The 21,320-nt window shown below is 41.7% G+C and overlaps 1 protein-coding gene across 6 annotated transcripts in view; it reads right to left on the bottom strand.

Moving 5' to 3' along the window:
- Window positions 1-21,320, bottom strand: part of RB1CC1 (RB1 inducible coiled-coil 1) — a 387,073-nt gene that overhangs the window by 88,729 nt on the left and 277,024 nt on the right. For all 6 annotated transcript variants that reach the window (XM_030214384.1, XM_030214360.1, XM_030214376.1 and 3 more), the window contains one exon: window positions 14,894-15,059. In XM_030214384.1, coding sequence (XP_030070244.1) covers window positions 14,894-15,059 — 166 coding nt within the window. The remainder of the gene's footprint in view (window positions 1-14,893; window positions 15,060-21,320) is intronic.

The following is a 21,320-nucleotide window of genomic DNA, read 5'->3' on the forward strand; positions in this document are numbered from 1 at the left end:
TGGGGGTTTCCCACATTCTCATCTGAATATCCTTTAAGAATTCTGTGAATGGACACTTTTAAAGCTTTCTTGGGAGCTGGAAGATATTCAATGTTTCTGCCCTGGGGGTTTCCCTCCATTTCTAACTTTAATGGAATGACATCCATCAGTTCATTAATATATCAATAAAACACAGTTTCTCATAAAGGGATTTTTTCCTTTCATGAGGTGGAGTTAGATCTAATGGTAAAAAACAAAAAAATTCTCTAGCTGGTTCACAGTCTGAATTTTCAGAGTGCTAGACTCAGACCTTCAAGAGAAATGCCTTGGTTTCGCCTGGCTTTATCTTTGCACATCACTGTAATCAGGCCTTGATTGAAGGCATCAAGACACCAATGCTCTCCAATGCCTTAGAGAAGCTTCCTCCCGTAATGCACTGGAGATGGATACCATTGCGGCAGACATTGAATTTGAGGTCCTTCAAGGTCAGTGTCTATCATCCAAGCAATGCATGAGTTTCAAGGGCCGATTAGATTTCTTTAAGTATTGACATCAATGATGTCGAAGTCACTGCATTGCTTCCTGTTCCAGGTACTCATTACTTTCCCTATTGCGCTCCTCTTCAAAACTGCCAATGCCCAAAGCAATGTAAAACCAGTAGATGTGGCCTTTTTCTGGGACATGTTGCAAAAAATGTCAACTGAATCCTGATTGGTGTGCCCAAAGCATATAAAAATAGGATTTAATAGGCGAATAAAAAAAAAAAAAACCTTAAAACAAAGACTGAATAAATACCTAAGTGAAATACAAGGAACACTGACAACTCACATGACAGTGACAACTGAAAATATGTGAAACTTTATAAGGGTAATTTTATAACCATATTTGTGGTTAAAATACTGATTTCCACACATAAATGGGCTCTTATAAAATACCAACTGACATACAAATATGTACCATGACATAATGATGCTTACTTTGAAGGTAGGCATGTATAGAGAAGGAGTGTGAGCAGAGCATGGTGGAGTTCAAAAACACACGTAAGGATCTTAAAATACACTAATCTGTTCCAAGACAGATGGAAGTATCTATGTCTGCAAAAGTACGTGTGATTTCTGCTTCTTATTCTAGTATTTTATAAAGACACATAGGTGCTGATGGGGCTCATCTTCAAAAGAGAAAAACGTCTAAAAAGCGGCATTTGGAAGTTTTTCTCACCAAAACATCCAAATCAGTTAAATCTATTTTCCAGACATTTTTCTATGCAGTTTGTCTACAATGCGTCCAAATCTCAAGGGGCATGTCGGGGATTTGTTAAGGGCAGGATTTGGGTGTTCCTAAGACCTGGACATTTTTTAGCCATAATGAAATGAAAACATCCACGATTAAAACTAAAACGTTTTGAGCTAGACCGTTGCTCACTTACCTTGTGTGCTGAGACCCCCAAAACCCACTACCCCAACTGCACACCACTACCATAGCCCTTACGGGTGAAGGGGGCAGCTATATGTGGGTAAGTGGGTTTCTGGTGGGTTTTGGAGGGCTCACAGTTTCCTGCACAAGTGTAACAGGTAGTGGGGGGATGGGCCTGGGTCTACCTGTCTGAAGTGCACTAAACTACTCCAGGGACCTGCATGCTGCTGTCATGGACCTGATTATGATATCTGAGGCTGGCAAGTAATGTTCTTAAACATACTTTTTGGGGGTGGGAGGGGGTTAGTGACCACTGGGGGAGTAAGGGGAGGTCATCCCTGATTCCCTCAAGTGGTCATCTGGTCATTTGGAGCAACCTTTTGTGCCTTATTCGTAAGAAAAACAGGTCTAGCATAAAATGTCCAAGTTTTAGTGCTGAACGTTTTTGCTTTGTTCCATTATGGCTCAAAGACGTCCAAGTCCCGCATGAACACGCCCCCGATATGCCCCTTGAGATTTGAACGTCCTTCCGACGGACTTCTGAGAAAGACGTCCAAAATGCAGTTTCGATTATACCGATTTGGACGTTTCTGTGTGATGGACGTCCAAATGCCGATTTATGTCACTTCTTGGACGTCCATCTCTTTTGAAAATGGATAGTAACCTATGGAACTTTGTGAGTCTAAATGCTTTGAAAATGAGCACTATAGATGCCTATGGGGCTCATTTTCAAAAGAGAAATGTCCAGAAAATGGCATAAATCTGCATTTGGACATTTTTCAAACCAATTTTTAGATGTTTTCCTATAAAGTCTGTCAAAAGTGCATTCAGATCACAAGGGTCATAACAGGAGCGTGTTAAGGGCGGGATCTGGTCGTTCCTAACACTTGGACATTTTAGTCTAGACCTGTTTTATTAACAAATAAACCACAAAAAAGTGCCCTAAATGACCAGATGACTGCTGGAGGGAATCAGGGATGACCTCCCCTTACTAATACTACTACTTATCATTTCTATAGCGCAACTTAATGTACACAGTGCTGTACACTTGAACATGAAGAGACAGTCCCTGCTCGACAGAGCTTACAATCTAATTAGGACAGACAAACAGGACAAATAAGAGATAAGGGAATTACTAAGGTGGGGATAATAAAATAAGGGTACTGAACAAGTGAGTAAGGGTTAGGAGTTAAAAGCAGCATCAAAAAGGTGGGCTCTTAACCTAGGTTTGAAGACGGCCAGAGATGGAGCTTGACAGACCGGCTCAGGAAGTTTATTCCAGGCATATGGTGAAGCAAGATAAAAGGAACAGAGTCTGGAGTCAGCGGTGGAGGAGAAGGGTGCAGATAAGAGAGATTTACCCAGTGAACGGAGTTCCCGGGGAGGAGTGTAGGGAGAGATGAGAGTGGAGAGGTACTGAGGAGCTGCAGAGTGAATGCACTTACATGTCAATAAGAGGAGTCTGAACTGTTTGCTGAAACGGATAGGGAGCCAGTGAAGTGACTTGAGGAGAGGGCTAATATGAGCAGTGGTCATTAACTCCATCCCACCTCCCAAAAATGTAATTTAAAACATTTACTTGCCAGCCTAAGATATTATACTCAGGTCAATCAGAGAAGCATGCAGGTCCCTGGAGTAGTCTAGTGATGGCTGCACTGCACTGCAGACAGGTGGACCCAGGCCCATACCTCCCCCTTACCTGTTGCACTTTTGGTGGAAACTGTGAACCCTCCAAAACTCACCAGAAACCCACTGTACCCACATATAAGTGCCCCCTTCACCCATAAGGGCTACTGTAGTGGTGTACAGTTTTGGGAAGTGGGTTTTGGGGGGCTCAGCGACAAGATAAGGGAGCAACAGTGAGATGTGTACCTGGAAGCATTTATTTGAAGTCCATTGCAGTGCCCCAGTGCTCTCCTAGGATGTCTGTGTAGTCTGTCTACTAAGAATGCTGGCTCCTCCTACATCCCAAAGACTTGATTTTCTGCGTTTTTCACTTGGACTTTTTTTTTTTTTTTTAAATGAACCAAAAAGATAAATGCAAAAAAACATCTAGCAAGTGGCCATTTTTATAAAAAAAAAAGAAGAAGACATGTTTTTTTTTTTTGTTACATTTGTACCCCTCGCTTTCCCATTCATGGCAGGCACAATGCGGCTGTTTCGATGTTGCTGTTTCGAAAATGGCTATATTTGCTATTTGGATTCTGGACATTTTGAACAAAATGTCCAGAATCAGACTTAGACATCACATTGGAAATGCTCCCTTCTGTGTCTTTATAAAACAGCATCTAAACAGGCATCCACTTGCCATCTTAAAACACGGCTTGATTTTGTGCGTTTTTCACTTGGACATTTGTTTTTTTTTTAAAAATGGAACAAAAAAACGCAAAGAGCACAAAAACATCTAGCAAATAATCATTTTCGAAAAAAAAAAAAAAAAAGATAGACATTTTTCTGTTTTGAAAATGGCTATATTCCCCACTTGAATTTTGGACGTTTTTAGTAAAATGTCCAAAACTGGAGTTTTTATTGGGATTTGAACATTATCTGCATGCTTTAATGGAGCATCTTTTTAAAGCTATAAATCATCAGTTTACACTTTTTTTTCTTTAATTCTGAAAGTTTCATTTGTGGTGGTAACTAGTTTAACCAGAGAACTAAATGAAAATAAAGTTTCATTTCCCCTGTTCTGCAGTTCTACTTATGTTTAAATTATTTTTGAGATCAGAACATGCAGGATAACAAATCACAAGCATAAGACAAATTGTCAACAGTATTTTTGAAATAGTACCAATTCCCATCCCTCCCACCTACAGGAAAGCTCCCACCAGAAATCGTAAATAGACAAAACAGAGTCAAACAGTATTGAGAATCCCACTTCATGCTGTGGGTGATAGAGACTATATATAGACATCCCAGATTGATTAAAAAAAATGAGTCCATTTGAGGGGGCCCCCAACCTGCGTGTGCTCCAAAAGCATCAGAGCATGAAGATTGTTGCGCCAGGCTCGAAAGAATGGGAGGTCAGGAGTCGTCCAGACTCCCAAGATAATATTTCTTCCCACAAGGCTATCTTTCCTTATCAACTGACGCATACTCTTACTCTATTGCACAGAAAGTTCATGGCAGTCTAGAAGAAGACCCACTGGAGCAAGAGGAACCGGAGATTGCAATAAAGACTCCAGAAAACGGAGGACTGATCTCCAGAAAAACTGAATCCAAGGACAAGTCCAAAAAGCATGAAACAAAGTGTTGACATTCAGGTGGCATTTTGACAACATGGGAAGTCTAACTTTCCCATTTTAAACAGATGCTCTTGAGTGAGAAAAGCATGGTACAATAAACAAAGCTGACATTCTCTCAGCACTGACAGTAAGATTTGGGATTCATTTAACCAAGGATAGGAAATCCAAGGAGGAAAGAGGAGCACTGCCAATCTATACTCCATAAGCATATCAGATCAGAGAAATCCCTTTCTGGAAGAAGAGGGAGAAGCGCTTTATAAAGAGCAGAAGACACAAAGGTGGTGCTCCCCCGCTCCTTGGAGAAGCATTTGAACCTGAAGGGTATGTTGGGCTTTCAAAGATGTGTTATCCATAGATGCAATAAAGTGGGATTGCTGATGATAGGTAAAACATCACCTGGACTGGTGAAAGAATCACCTCCGAGATGAGTCAAAGATTTCAACCTACCATCAGCCTCCAACATGTGAGACAGATATTGCAGACTCTTAGCCCCCCAGTGACCAAAAGTTGCATTATCCATGCCCAGTGTAAATAAGGCATTTCCCTGAATAGGCAACAAGTTAGAGGTATCTGCTGATATATGCCAAAGGGAGATGAGCTCCCTCCAGAGAGCTTGTAATGGGTGAAGCAAATTACTAGACCCGATCGAGGAAGGTAAGGTATGTGAGGGACATGGAGGAGATACTAGGGGTGCCAAGGTCGAAAGTATTGTTGTTCCAGTGATAGAGGCATATAGTCTTGCAAATCAAGAAGCCAATTTCCTAGATGTCAGAGAAGACAGGCTCTATTATATTTCTTAATATCTTGAATAGCTAAGCCCCTCCCTCTCTCCAAGAACCCAATAGCAACCTAGAGGGCGTCTTGAGCTTAGTACAACCCCAACAAAACTTGGTTAATTTATACAAACTTTGCAGGTCCCTGTGTAAAAGCTTTAAAGGGAGCAATTGAAGAGTGTACAACTAGCGTGGAAGTTCTATCATCCCAAAGAGGTGAATCCTACTATGTAAGCTCAAAGGGAGATGTCTCCAATGAAGCAATGCATCAGAAGTAGTTCACAACAATTGGTCTATATTAAATCAATATAAATTCGATGTATGCAAGGTGAGCTGAATATCCAGACATCAAAAGGAAGAATATGCCCACTTGAGAGGAAAAACACCCTGCTAAGTATCCCGAAGATCTTGTTGAGACGCTAATGCCAAAGATTTAGTAAAATTCAACTTAAACCCAGAGTAACCCCCATATTCTTCAAAAGTTTCCATCAATGCAGGTAAAGATGTTTGAGGGTTAAGCAGATGAACCAACAAGTCATCTGCAAATGCTGAAATCTTAAAATATAAAGTACCAAAATCTATTCCATGTATCTCTGGGTGAATTTTAATGTCTCAAATTAAAGAATCTAGGGTTAAAACAAAAAGAAGTGGAGATAAAGGGCAACCTCGTCTGGTTCCACGTTGTACAGGAAAGGGAATAGAGAAAGCCCCATTAACAGAAATTAGTGAATGTGGTTTGGCGTATAGGACTTGAAGGGCCTCAACAAAAAAACTGTGAATACTATACGCTTCCAAAACTTTAAATAAAAAAACTCATGACACTCGGATGCAAGGCCTTCTCCACGTCATAAGTACATAAGTAATGCCATACTGGGAAAAGACCAAAGGCCCATCAAGCCCAGCATCCTGTCCCCGACAGCGGCCAATCCAGGTCAAGGGCACCTGGCAGCTTCCCAAATGTACAAACATTCTATACATGTTATTCCCGAAATTGTGGATTTTTCCCAAATCCATTTAATAGCGGTCTATGGACTTGTCCTTTAGGAAACCATCCAACCCCTTTTTAAACTCTGCCAAGCTAACCGCCTTCACCATGTTCTCCGGCAATGAATTCCAGAGTTTAATTACGCATTGGGTGAAGAAAACTTTTCTCCTATTTGTTTTAAATGTACTACACTGCAGTTTCATCGCATGCCCCCTAGTCCTACTATTTTTGGAAAGCGTGAACAGACGCTTCACTTCCACCTGTTCCACTCCACTCATTATTTTATATACCTCTATCATGTCTCCCCTCAGCCGTCTCTTCTCCAAGCTGAAAAGCCCTAGCCTCCTTAGTCTTTCTTCATAGGGAAGTCGTCCCATCCCTGCTATCATTTTCATCGCCCTTCGCTGCACCTTTTCCAATTCCACTATATCTTTCTTGTTCCACTATATATTGGTGCCGGGGAAAATGGTAGAGGCTATTATTAAAAACAAAATTACAGAGCACATCCGAGGACATTGGTTACTGAGACCAAGTCAGCATGGCTTTAGTGTGGGGAAATCTTGCCTGACCAATTTACTTCAATTCTTTGAAGGAGTAAACAAACATGTGGACAAAGGGGAGCCGGTTGATATTCTGTATCTGGATTTTCAAAAGGCGTTTGACAAAGTGCTTCATGAAAGGCTACAGAGGAATTCGGAGGGTCATGGGATAGGAGGTAATGTCCTCTTGTGCATTAAAAACTGGTTGAAGGATAGGAAACAGAGAGTGGGGTTAAATGGGCAGTATTCACAATGGAGAAGGGTAGTTAGTGGGGTCAAAACTGATAAGCAGAGAATGCAGTCAGTGGTGTTGGACACAATCCAGTGAAGCCAATATAGAACAAATATTTTTAGTGGCGGTGCATTCTTGAACATAGCCATCTAGAAAATCAGGTAAAACTCTAGACAAACGAATTAGATAAGATCTTTGCTAGCAGTTTGGTTTCATAGTTGACTGGTAGCGCTATATACAGTGGGGGAAATAAGTATTTGATCCCTTGCTGATTTTGTAAGTTTGCCCACTGACAAAGACATGAGCAGCCCATAATTGAAGGGTAGGTTATTGGTAACAGTGAGAGATAGCACATCACAAATTAAATCCGGAAAATCACATTGTGGAAAGTATATGAATTTATTTGCATTCTGCAGAGGGAAATAAGTATTTAATCCCTCTGGCAAACAAGACCTAATACTTGGTGGCAAAACCCTTGTTGGCAAGCACAGCGGTCAGACGTCTTCTGTAGTTGATGATGAGGTTTGCACACATGTCAGGAGGAATTTTGGTCCACTCCTCTTTGCAGATCATCTCTAAATCATTAAGAGTTCTGGGCTGTCGCTTGGCAACTCGCAGCTTCAGCTCCCTCCATAAGTTTTCAATGGGATTAAGGTCTGGTGACTGGCTAGGCCACTCCATGACCCTAATGTGCTTCTTCCTGAGCCACTCCTTTGTTGCCTTGGCTGTATGTTTTGGGTCATTGTCGTGCTGGAAGACCCAGCCACGACCCATTTTTAAGGCCCTGGCGGAGGGAAGGAGGTTGTCACTCAGAATTGTACGGTACATGGCCCCATCCATTCTCCCATTGATGCGGTGAAGTAGTCCTGTGCCCTTAGCAGAGAAACACCCCCAAAACATAACATTTCCACCTCCATGCTTGACAGTGGGGACGGTGTTCTTTGGGTCATAGGCAGCATTTCTCTTCCTCCAAACACGGCGAGTTGAGTTCATGCCAAAGAGCTCAATTTTTGTCTCATCTGACCACAGCACCTTCTCCCAATCACTCTCGGCATCATCCAGGTGTTCACTGGCAAACTTCAGACGGGCCGTCACATGTGCCTTCCGGAGCGGGGGACCTTGCGGGCACTGCAGGATTGCAATCCGTTATGTCGTAATGTGTTACCAATGGTTTTCGTGGTGACAGTGGTCCCAGCTGCCTTGAGATCATTGACAAGTTCCCCCCTTGTAGTTGTAGGCTGATTTCTAACCTTCCTCATGATCAAGGATACCCCACGAGGTGAGATTTTGCGTGGAGCCCCAGATCTTTGTCGATTGACAGTCATTTTGTACTTCTTCCATTTTCTTACTATGGCACCAACAGTTGTCTCCTTCTCGCCCAGCGTCTTACTGATGGTTTTGTAGCCCATTCCAGCCTTGTGCAGGTGTATGATCTTGTCCCTGACATCCTTAGACAGCTCCTTGCTCTTGGCCATTTTGTAGAGGTTAGAGTCTGACTGATTCACTGAGTCTGTGGACAGGTGTCTTTCATACAGGTGACCATTGCCGACAGCTGTCTGTCATGCAGGTAACGAGTTGATTTGGAGCATCTACCTGGTCTGTAGGGGCCAGATCTCTTACTGGTTGGTGGGGGATCAAATACTTATTTCCCTCTGCAGAATGCAAATAAATTCATATACTTTCCACAATGTGATTTTCCGGATTTAATTTGTGATGTGCTATCTCTCACTGTTACCAATAACCTACCCTTCAATTATGGGCTGCTCATGTCTTTGTCAGTGGGCAAACTTACAAAATCAGCAAGGGATCAAATACTTATTTCCCCCACTGTAAATGATTTATAGTAGTAGTAGTAGTAGTAGTAGAAGAAGAGAAATCGGGTGGTAGGATGATGGTATTAAAGGATCTCGCACCGCTTTCAACATGACAATCATTTGCACCAGATGAAGAGTCCGGTACACTCTTATGGTGGATCAACTCAGTGTATACAGTGAATAAATGCGGGCCTATTTCTGTGGAGAGTATTTTATAAAATTCAGCCTGAAACCCATCTGGTCCCGGAGCTTTTCCAAATGCACTTTGCTGAATGGAAAAGATGAACTTCAAGTTAATAGGATTTTTGAGGAAGGCTAGTTGGACAGGAGATACCAATAGAAGCACTAAATTAGTTAAGTATAAGGAGCCATCCAGGCAATCCTCTTGTTCTTGATCATATGTTTAATATTTCCTAAAGATATTAAGAATATCATCATCTGAGTGGATCAAACACCTCCCCCCCGCAATCCTCATCTGAAGGACCCATTGAGGACCCATCCGTTGATGTACCAAGTGGGGTAAAAGTTTCCCAATTTTTTACTAACGTGGATGAATAATTGATATTTCTAATACATTTGTGATAAATTTCCATTGATGGAGTAACTCATTGAGTTCAGCCTGAGAGGCAAGAAGTCTGGCGCTATTGGCCAATGAGGATGATGCCCCAAACAATACCCGGTCATGACAGACCCTCCTCTCCAGATGTAGTATATTCTTATCTCGCATTTTGTGTTTATGGCATACCTAGGCAATTGTTTCTCCTCGTAAGACAACCTTGGCTGCTTCCCAAAATAAAATCGGCCCATCTACATAAGCTTGATTATGTCAACAATATTCCTGCCACTTCTTAATTAAGAAATCATGAAATTGAAAGTCACCATAAAGATTGAGGGGAAATCGTCAGTGATGCTCGTCCATGTTCCCCTTCCCCATCACTTAAATGAAGCTGAATCCATATCATGGCGTGGTCAGAAATTGCATATGCACCAATTTTGGCCATGGAGATCCTAGAAAAAGTTCTTGAGAAACCAATATATAGTCAATCCTAGACTGAGTGGAATGTGTCTGAGACAAATGGGTATAGTCATGCTCACCTGGATGCAACACTTACCAGACATCAACCAGATCCAAAGCATTACAAAGAAAGGGTATTCCCCTTGAGGAATCCAGAGAGGGAGAAGGTTTATTCGGAAAAACATAGTATCCCTCAGAATCGTTTCTAAGTCTCTGCACTTGGACATCAAGTTTTTTATGGAAAAATATAAGGACTCCCACCTTTCTATTCATTGCCGGGGATTCTACTATTTTTCCCACCCACCATTTTTGAAATTTTCCATAGATGAAAGGTGAGTCTCCTTTAGTAGGGCTATATCAATCTGTTATCTATGAAGCGTTTGAAATATTTTTTGTTGCTTGCTTGGTGAGGTAACCCACCCACGTTCCAGGAAATTATATTAATAGGTGACATAATGCGATATCACCTATCAATGAAAAACATAATAAATGTATGCAGATGAAATAAAGCGAGGGAACCATCACAGCCAATGGCCCCCTCCCTGGTACCAAAGCTGAAACAGACCATCCAGAATCCCAATGCAACAAGAAAGAAAAAAATGAAAATCCCCAAGTCTAATGCCACCCGTCGATTTGCCCATGACAAAGTAATGAAAGGCCCAGCCATCTAAGCCAACATGTTGCTGACACCCACTACACAAAACACCCCATAGATAAAGTCAACAGATACAAACCTCCTTCGATATGACTATAATAAAGAACATTATCACACAGGAGTCATGGGGAGCAAGTGAGCCACATAAAGCCAATATATGTCTCCTAGAATCCATAACACAGCAAATCAGGAAAGAAAAGCACAAGGTAAACTCTTAGCATAGAAACAAGATGATACAAGAACTCATCATAAAGCATTTCAATAATGGTAAGCAGTATTAAGAAACAAAAAAGAAATGACTCCTCACTGTACAGTCTGGTCCAGAATGAGAAGCAAGGGTCCCATCAGTCGCTATTGCCAGATTCCCCCTCAGGGGAGAGAATCAGAAGCAACATACGAATCTAGGCTTCCCCCATTGAACCAAGTAAAGGACGGACTCTATAAAGAGACAGGGAGGGGTAAGACCAAAAGCAAAATTTATCACATTATAATCTCCTCTGCTATCAAAGAGCAAGTGGACATATCCAAAACTGGTGACTGCCACATAAATAAAGTTGTAGGTCTAGCTGGAGAATAAATCAATCTGTAGGCGGAGTGTCTGGCGTCGATTTTGCATGGAAATGTAAACAATTCACAAATCTCCTTGCATCTTACACAGAGTCAAAGACATGCATTTCACCCTTATGATATATTTTAAGTTAGGTTGGGAAAAGGAACACAAATCGAACCTTGGCAGCAAAGTAGAGCATAAAGGCACGAAAGCTCAGGGCCACTTCCGCAGAATAGTCCTGGAAGCATAGAATCTTGTGATTTTGGTACATGAGTGATTTCCCATTCCGAATCGTTTGCAATATGGCTGCCTTATGTGCATAGTTCAAAACGTTCAATATGACGACTCTAGGTATCCTGTTCACCAATTGCTGGGCTTCCAGTTGATGCGCTCGCTCCACTCTGAAGGGGCCCAGATGATCTGAAAGGCCCAATTCGTTGGGGGGGGGGGGGGGGGGGGGGGCATCCCTCCAAGAAGTCCAAGAGTTTGTTCTCCAAAACAGATTTCATTAGCCTGTCTAACCTGAGGTTGCTCTGCCTGGTATAGTTTTCTAAGTCCTCTAGTTTTGCTTGGCAAGCCTTTAGCTCCATCTGCATGTAGGAGTGGGTATCTTCCACCACTTGTACTCTGTCCACCAGATCATCCAGACATTGCCATAATGGCTGACTTCCCTAGTTATGCCCTCAAGAGTGTCCTGAACCTTCCCCAGCGGTTCTGTTAATGGTGTAAGGTGCTTGTCTAGCAATAATTCTAGTTGGCTAGTCACCTCCGCTGTCACTTCTGTGATCCATGCCAAGTTCAACGAGGGACCCACCATCATGTCCTCTGGGATCTGCGCTCCATCTTTCATTTTTCATAAGTTTTTCAAGGTCATGATCTTAGTGAAGAAGACAGGACCCCACTCCTCACCGAAAAGAGATACTTAGGCAGGTAATACTGAAGACAGGACAGTTATAAAACAAAATTGGGGATTATTTGGGCAATGTAGCAGGAGACGAACTGACTAGCATCTTTCCCTGATCATAGTGTCACCTGTTCCCTAAATTATAATATTTTATAATCTACATATGTACCTGAATAAACCACTCAAACTTTGCCCCTGCGTATGCCTACCAGCAAAGAATGCAACATTATGTCAAAGCGTATGATTTATTCCTGTCAATATTTAATATTTTATCAGCTTTCTTGCACCTACTGTTACTCTATTTTCCACTCTGTATATATTCCTGGAGTTGGTACTCTCTTCTTTGGAACCTGTAAGCCACATTGAGCCTACTGCTATGTGGGAAAATGTGGGATACAAATGTAATAAATAAATAAATGAGGGCATTTCTGTGCATTTGTGGTGGAAATGCCTTCAAAACTATCTCCCGAATATATATATCATATGTTTAAAGATATACGACAGCAACATCATTGAACACTGACACTATATATTTCCATCCTCTACATTATAAAATAATTATAGTTAATTTATATAGCAATGACTTTACTATAACCTAAATAGCTTATCAAAACAAAATTTCCTCTGTCAGACTGGTTGGACTGTACAGGTCTTTATCTGTTGTCATCTACTATCGTATGTTATGTTATATTTTAATAATATATTAAAGTGATGACACTGGTGATAAAAAATATTGTCTCACCAAAACAAAGCACGATCCTGTAAAAAGTAGAAAGCCACTATTAGTTATGTTGTAACAATAGCAAAGCAAAATGAATTTATAATCTTTATAGTATTGTGCTTTATGGATTAAACAGCAAAACTGACTGGGCAATGCTAGTGTGATGTATCAGATCAGTGAAGAATTTTATCCTGGGCTACGAGCTATATATCCAACTGAGGTTTACACATAAGTAGGTCTGTGCACCAGAGTGGCAAAAAGAAAATAATGTTGTTGGTCAGAATCAAGTAAAAGTTAATGCCACTATGGTACACAATTATAATTAGTGTTGTAACGCTTAAATGTATAGCATTATTGTGAATTTGTAAGATATCATGTTGCTAACTCAGATATCTGTATGCCTACAGAAATATTTGTTTGAAATTGATGTTAACCTACTTAATATACTTAATTAGTAATCTTTGTAATATAGTAGAGTCGTGGTTAACCGACTTTCAGTTAGCCAACACTCTGGATTAACTAACGGTTGGTAATCTGGGCTTCACCCACTCACTTTCTACCTCCCAAATATCAGAGTATCCTAGAAAACCCTCTCAAAGTGCCTCCTCCCCAACCCACACTTCCAAACAGCAGCTGCCTCCCCACTCCCACACGTCCCCCTCCCTCCCCCCACTGCCTCCCTGCCTACCCGTCCAAGGTAGGTTCCCCTCGGGTCGACGTTTGAAGCCATGGTGGTCCAGCAGTAAGACTGGTGCAGGAGCAATCCCCATTTGCTCCTGCCTGTGCGGGCCAGTTTTCAAAAAGGTTGCTGCGAGATTGCCGCCAGAGTTCATGGCAGGCATTTTGAAAGCAGAGCCCACGTGGGCAGGAGTGAATAGGGATTTTTCCTGCCACACCAGGGCTTAAAAGGCAGACCCTGAGGGAGGCCTACATTGGTCGGATAGGCAGGGATGTTTTTTTTTTTTTTTTTGGGGGGGGGGGGGATCTGGAAGTGGGGAGGCAGCTATTGTTTGGAAGGGTTTGGTGGGGAGGCTGTGCTCAGTGTGGTTGGCTGACAAGTGGGATGGAGGAGAGATGCAATGTGAATCTTCGTAGTATCTGAATTTTTGGTCATCTGACAACCTGTTGGTCCTGATTAACTCAGATAATTGAGACTCTACTGTACTCTTTAATTCTTATCTCTTTCTGATTTTCTACCTGTTCCATAAGTCCTCTGCATTTTGCTACTATTTTAAGTAGAGAGGTGTGGTAGCCGTGTTAGTCCACTCTTAAAGATTATCAATAGAAATCAAACAAAATAAAACATGGAAAAGAAAATAATATATAATATCATTGAAATGCTTTGAAGCTTCACTTATATATACTATCAACTAACACATTTGCTTATTTCCGATCTGACGAAGAAGGGCAACCTTTGAAAGCTAATCAAGAAATGTATTAAGTTATGTCTAATAAAAAAGGTATCATCTTATTTTCTTTTCCATGTTGTATTTTGTTTGATTTCTATTGCTACTATTTTGTAAGCTATATTGTACATTTTGTTGGAGTCCTCAATACTTTCAGTATTTATAATGCACATTATGTATTTGTCTCTCTAGAGCAATACAAAGATCTTAAAGCCTTTAAAGTCACTGACAGAACACAGGTAACAAATTAAGAGCAGTTGGAAATTGTCTTTCTTTTTTCTCATATTTTGACTTTCATGTCTTTTACATGACATATGGCACTATTAATCCCATAAAGAAAAACCCACGAGGAAAAACCTACACAGAAAAGAAGATGAGAAAAAAGTGGCAGGCAACCAATAAAGGATATGATACACTACTCGTGAGTTTATGTCAAATTTATTCTATAACCAGTTAACTTAGCCCAAGCACGTCACAAGGCTCAGTGCTCACCCTGCTGAAGCAACAATTACAATCAAACACTGCCGATACTGACCTTCTCTGAGTTTAACAACTTTTTGTGGGGTATCTTTTTTGGAATCATTGAACAGCTGATGACCCCTTATTTAGGCTTGCACATTATTAATCTCTATATAGCATATACACTGCATAACAAGCCTTACCTGCTGTTCTGCAATCAGAGAAGTCTTGAGATTCTGCATTTCTTCATTCATTCTTTTTTCCTGTTTTTCAAGCTGTTCCAAAAATGCTTGCTTTTCCTCTTGAAGCTTTTCTTGTAATTCAGAAATCAAACTCGCTGCATCCCCAGAAACTGGTTCGACAGGTGGACTTGAAAAGAAAAGGTTTTTACTTTGTTTTAGAATTATATAATAACCTTGTTTCATTCACTAACAAATCATAGATTCTGATATTTTACATTGAAATCGTGATGTGCTACAAAGTTCATTTAAAGTAGCAACAAATGTCAGCTGGGATCTCTAGCGCCATGAATGTTTTAATGGCACTTCTACAGACATCCAGGGGTTGGTATTCAGGCAATTTGAGATTGCTTGTCTTCATAATCAGGTGCTGGTGTGGCAAAGTACTTTAGATAACATCTGCTTTAACAGTTTTATCAGTATTGGTTTTAATAAGGTAAATTTTAAAGCCATAGCTCCCTTTGAAATTGATGATTTTTTTTCTTTCAATCTACTACTACTATTTGACATTTCTAAAGCGCTACTAGGGTTACGCAGCGCTGTACAATTTAACATAGAAGGACAGTCCCTGCTCAAAGGAGCTTACAATCTAAAGGACAAATGTACAGTCAGTCAAATAGGGGCAGTCTAGATTTCATTGCGATGTACCTAATATACTCAATATTTGTATCTTTTGTTTTTAGCTGTTTTAATCCCACTGGTGAAATTATTTAAACAGTGCCACTGGGGTTATTATGTATCTTCAAATTTAATTATTCCATTACTTATTTATTTATGTTGGGTATAAGTGTAAGAATGTTTTAATTTATATGTGTCTACATTATGTGGTTTTAGCCTGTTTTTATCATTTAAACTTATACGCTTTTTATATGTTTTTTGACAGTTGGTTCTTTCAAGCTCGACACAGCCCTTTAGAAGGGTGAAACACAGCCGTGTCGAGCTGACTACTTATATTTTTTCATGTGGTGAATAAAAATTTGCTTTTTATGGAATTTTTGTGGTGATTTGCTTTATTTTTTGTTGCGTGCTGTATTTTGTAAGGCGCCTGCCTACCTGTTTTCTTGGACTCTGCTAGTGTTGGACAGGTCATCTTTTTGCTGGGAACCTTCAATGCTGCGTGTTTCCCAGGAATGAGGGGTAATTTCTTGTCCTGGCTGTACTGACATTGTCCTATAGCTGGAAACTGTTGGATGGGGCACCTGATGCCTATGAGTGTTCTGCACCAGATCTCATCCCCTTCCTACAGCCAATGCTGAGGGAGTTACCCAGCTACATTGACCACAATGCTGTTTCTGAACTAAGGTTAGCACATTGTTCTGGGTGTTGGTATCAGTTCAGCATTTTCCTCACTGTAGGTTTTTTGCAGACTCTGGCTCTGGCTGCTTAGCAACTGGGGTGAGCGGTAGGCTCGGCTGACTTTCCCACATTGCTCATTTCTTGTGGCACTGAGGCTTCTCATAGTTTGGACAAAGGCCTTAAAGGACAAAGGGTACATAGGTGTGGCCCCTGAGGTAAACCTCGGGATCCCATCAGGGTCATAACAGTATCCTTATCCAGTGACAGTATCAGACAGATAATTGGGGCACCAAGACCTACTTGAAATTTGTCCACCCCTTGCTCAGTCAGATTCCTAACAACCAATGGTGATGGGGTATGCTTTAATAATGTAGCTTGGCCTCTTTTGTATTTCACATCCCAAACTAGGGCAGTACGTTGGTAGGCACTGGAATCACTGCAGAAATGTGTAAAATCTTGACTATACAGAGCTCTGGGTGCCTTACTGCAAAACCTTGGAGTTCATCAACCATCCTGACCGAGGGGTAAAAGGGGTGATCAAGGAAGACAAAGACATAGCGGAGAGATTGAATGAATTCTTTGCTTCGGTCTTCACCGAGGAAGATTTGGGTGGGATACCGGTGTCGGAAATGATATTTCAAGCGGACGAGTCGGAGAAACTTACTGACTTCACGGTAAACCTGGAGGACGTAATGGGGCAGTTCAGCAAACTGAAGAGTAGCAAATCTCCTGGACCGTATGGTATTATCCTAGAGTACTGATAGAACTGAAAAATGAGCTTGCGGAGCTACTGCTAGTGATATGCAATTTATCCTTAAATCGAGCGTGGTACCGGAAGATTGGAGGGTGGCCAATGTAACGCCCATTTTTTAAAAAGGTTCCAGGGGAGATCCGGGAAATTATAGACAGGTGAGTCTGACGTCGGTGCCGGGGAAAATGGTAGAGGCTATTATTAAAAACAAAATTACAGAGCACATCCAAGGACATGGATTACTGAGACCCAGTCAGCACGGCTTTTGTGTGGGGAAATCTTGCCTGACCAATTTACTTCAATTCTTTGAAGGAGTAAACAAACGTGTGGACAAAGGGGAGCCGGTTGATATTGTGTATCTGGATTTTCAAAAGGCGTTTGACAAGGTACCTCATGAAAGGCTACAGAGGAAATTGGAGGGTCATGGGACAGGAGGAAAAGTCCTATTGTGGATTAAAAACTGGTTGAAGGATAGGAAACAGAGAGTGGGGTTAAATGGGCAGTATTCACAATGGAGAAGGGTAGTTAGTGGGGTTCCTCAAGGGGTCTGTGCTAGGACCGCTGCTTTTTAATATATTTATAAATGATTTAGAGATGGGAGTAACTAGCGAGGTAATTAAATTTGCTGATGACACAAAGTTATTCAAAGTCGTTAACTCGAGACAGGATTGTGAAAAATTACAGAAGGACCTTACAAGACTGGGCCGCTAGATGGCAGATGACGTTTAATGTGAGCAAGTGCAAGGTGATGCATGTGGGAAAAAAGAACCCGAATTATAGCTATGTCATGCAAGGTTCCACGTTAGGAGTTACGGACCAAGAAGGGGATCTGGATGTCGTCGTCGATAATATACTGAAACCTTCTGCTCAGTGTGCTGCTGCGGCTCGGAAAGCAAATAGAATGTTGGGTATTATTAGGAAAGGTATGGAAAACTGTGTGAGGATGTTATAATGCTGTTATATCGCTCCATGGTGCGACCGCACCTTGAGTATTGTGTTCAATTCTGGTCGCCGCATCTCAAGAAAGATATAGTGGAATTGGAAAAGGTGCAGCGAAGGGCGACTAAAATGATAGCGGGGATGGGACGACTTCCCTATGATGAAAGACCAAGGAGGCTAGGGCTTTTCAGCTTGGAGAAGAGACGGCTGAGGGGAGACATGATAGAAGTATATAAAATAATGAGTGGAGTGGAACAGGTGGAAGTGAAGCGTCTGTTCACGCTTTCCAAAAATAGTAGGACTAGGGGGCATGCGATGAAACTGCAGTGTAGTACATTTAAAACAAATAGGAGAAAATGTTTCTTCACCCAACGCGTAATTAAACTCTGGAATTCGTTGCCGGAGAACTTGGTGAAGGCGGTTAGCTTGGCAGAGTTTAAAAAGGGTTTGGACGGTTTCCTAAAGGACAAGTCCATAGACCGCTATTAAATGGATTTGGGAAAAATCCACAATTTCGGGAATAACATGTATAGAATGTTTGTATGTTTGGGAAGCTTGCCAGGTGCCCTTGGCCTGGATTGGCTGCTATCGTGGACAGGATGCGGGGCTCGATGGATCCTTGGTCTTTTCCCAGTGTGGCATTACTTATGTACTGAAAACTCAAAACTCAAAGTCCTGGATTTCAAGCAAGTCAAATGGGGGAATACCTGAGGAAGGAGCTGATGGGCTGGGAGGGAGAACGAGAAGTGGAAGGACAATGGTCCAGGCTGAAAGAAGCTATAAATAGGGCCACAAGCCTTTATGTAAGGAGAGTAAATAAAAGCAAGAGAAAAAGGAAACCGATATGGTTCTCCAAGAAAGTGGCTGAGAAAATAAAGGCTAAAGAGCTGGTGTTCCAGAAATACAGAAAAACTCAAGAAGCCGAACACGGAGAGGAATACAGGAGGAAACTGAAAGAAGCCAAGAGAGAGATACGTCTGGTGAAAGCGCAAGCGGAAGAATAAATGGCTAGAAATGTAAGGAGGGGTGACAAAAATTTCTTCAGGTATATTAGTGAAAGGAGGAAGACTAAAAAGGGAATTGTGAGACTGAAAGATGCTGCAAACCGCTATGTAGATAGCAATGAAGAAAAAGCAAATTTGCTAAATAGATACTTTTGTTCTGTTTTCACAGAAGCAAATCCTGGAGAAGAACCGCGATGGACTGGCAAAAGTGCAAATGAAAATGGAGCAGATATAGCACCGTTCACAGAAGAGTGTGTGTATAAACAACTTGAAAAGCTAAAGGTGGACAAAGCCGTGGGACCGGACGGGATCCACCCCAGGATATTAAAAGAGCTCAGAGAGGTTCTGGCGGGTCCTCTTAAAGATTTGTTTAATAAATCATTGGAAACGGGAGAGGTTCCATGGGATAGGAGAACGGCAGATGTGGTCCCTCTTCACAAAAGTGGTGATAGGGAAGAAGCTGGAAACTACAGGCCGGTAAGCCTCACTTCGATTATTGGAAAAGTAATGGAAGCGATGCTGAAGGAAAGGGTAGTGAATTTCCTGGAAGCAAATAAGTTGCAAGATCCGAAACAATATGGTTTTACCAAAGGGAAATCATGCCAAACAAATCTCATCGAATTCTTTGACTGGGTGACTGGAGAATTAAATCAGGGATGTGCTATAGACGTAATCTACCTAGATTTCAGCAAAGCTTTTGACAAGGTTCCCCACAGGAGGCTCTTAAATAAACTTGACGGACTGAAGATAGGACCCGAAGTGGTGAACTGGATAAGGAACTGGTTGACGGACAGACGCCAGAGGGTGGAGGTGAATGGAATTAGCTTGGAGGAGGGAAAGGTGACTAGTGGAGTGCCTCAGGGATCGGTGCTGGGGCCGATTCTGTTCAATATATTTGTGAGTGACATTGCCGAAGGGTTAGAAAGTAAAGTTTGCCTTTTTGTGGATGATACTAAGATTTGTAACAGAGTGGACACCCGGGAGGGAGTAGAAAACATAAAAAAGGATCTGCAAAAGCTAGAAGATTGGTCTAAGGCTTGGCAATTAAAATTCAATGTGAAGAAATGCAAAGTGATGCACTTGGGGAGTAGAAATCCACGGGAGACGTATGTGTTAGGTGGTGAGAGTCTGCTAGGTACCGACGGGGAGAGGGATCTTGGGGTGATAGTATCTGAGAATCTGAAGGCGACGAAACAGTGTGACAAGGCGGTGGCCGTAAGAAGAAGGTTGCTAGGCTGTATACAGAGAGGTGTGTGACCAGCAGAAGAAAAGAGGTGTTAATGCTCCTGTACAAATCATTGGTGAGGCCCCACCTGGAGTATTGTGTTCAGTTTTGGAGGCCGTATTTTGCTAAGGATGTAAAAAGAATTGAAGTGGTGCAAAGAAAAGCTATGAGGATGCTATGGGATTTGCATTACAAGACATATGAGGAGAGACTTGCTGACCTGAACATGTATACCCTGGAGGAAAGGAGAAACAGGGGTGACATGATACAGACGTTCAAATATTTGAAAGGTATTAATCTGCAAACGAACCTTTTCCGGAGATGGGAAGGCGGTAGAACTAGAGGGCATGAAATGAGATTGAAGGGGGGCAGGAAGTATTTTTTCACGGAGTGGTGGATACTTGGAATGCCTTCCCCCGGGAGGTGGTGGAGATGAAAACGGTAACAGAATTCAAACATGTGTGGGATAAACATAAAGGAATCCTGTTCAGAAGGAATGGATCCTCAGAAGCTTAGCCGAGATTGGGTGATAGAGCCAGTGGGGCTGGTGGTTGGGCGCCGGGCCTAGTGCTGGGCAGACTTCTACGGTCTGTGCCCTGAAAATAGCAGATACAAATCATGATAAGGTATACACAAAAAGTAGCACATATGAGTTTATCTTGTTGGGCAGACTGGATGGACCGTGCAGGTCTTTTTCTGCCGTCATCTACTATGTTACTATGTATACCTTGAACTATGCAAAGTATGAAATCTGAGAACACCCCTAAACGTGGAAATGTGGTGTCACCGGGTCATTATACACAGTCCAAGGTCATTTATACACACTGGTCCTGTGATTTTAATGATATGATTATACCTGCTAAAGGGAAGAGATTTTTACTTGTAGGTGATGATGCTTTTTATAAATGGGTTGAAGTATTTCCCTGTACCTGAGAAACTGGCCAGGTAATGGCACAGGTATTCTGTAATGATGATATCCCCAGATTTGGCATTCCTTGTAAAATTACTAATGACAATGGTTCTCATTTTGTTAATGAGCTAATTCAAACTTTGACTTCTAAATTGCAAATTACTCACCGCACGGTAAGCATTTACAAGCCCACGAGCAATGGCTTGGTTGAAAGATACAATGGCTTGTTGAAAACCAAATTGCGACAACTTATGTCTAATGGCATT

The sequence above is a fragment of the Microcaecilia unicolor genome, chromosome 1, assembly GCF_901765095.1.
Source record: "Microcaecilia unicolor chromosome 1, aMicUni1.1, whole genome shotgun sequence".
NCBI lineage: Eukaryota > Metazoa > Chordata > Amphibia > Gymnophiona > Siphonopidae > Microcaecilia > Microcaecilia unicolor.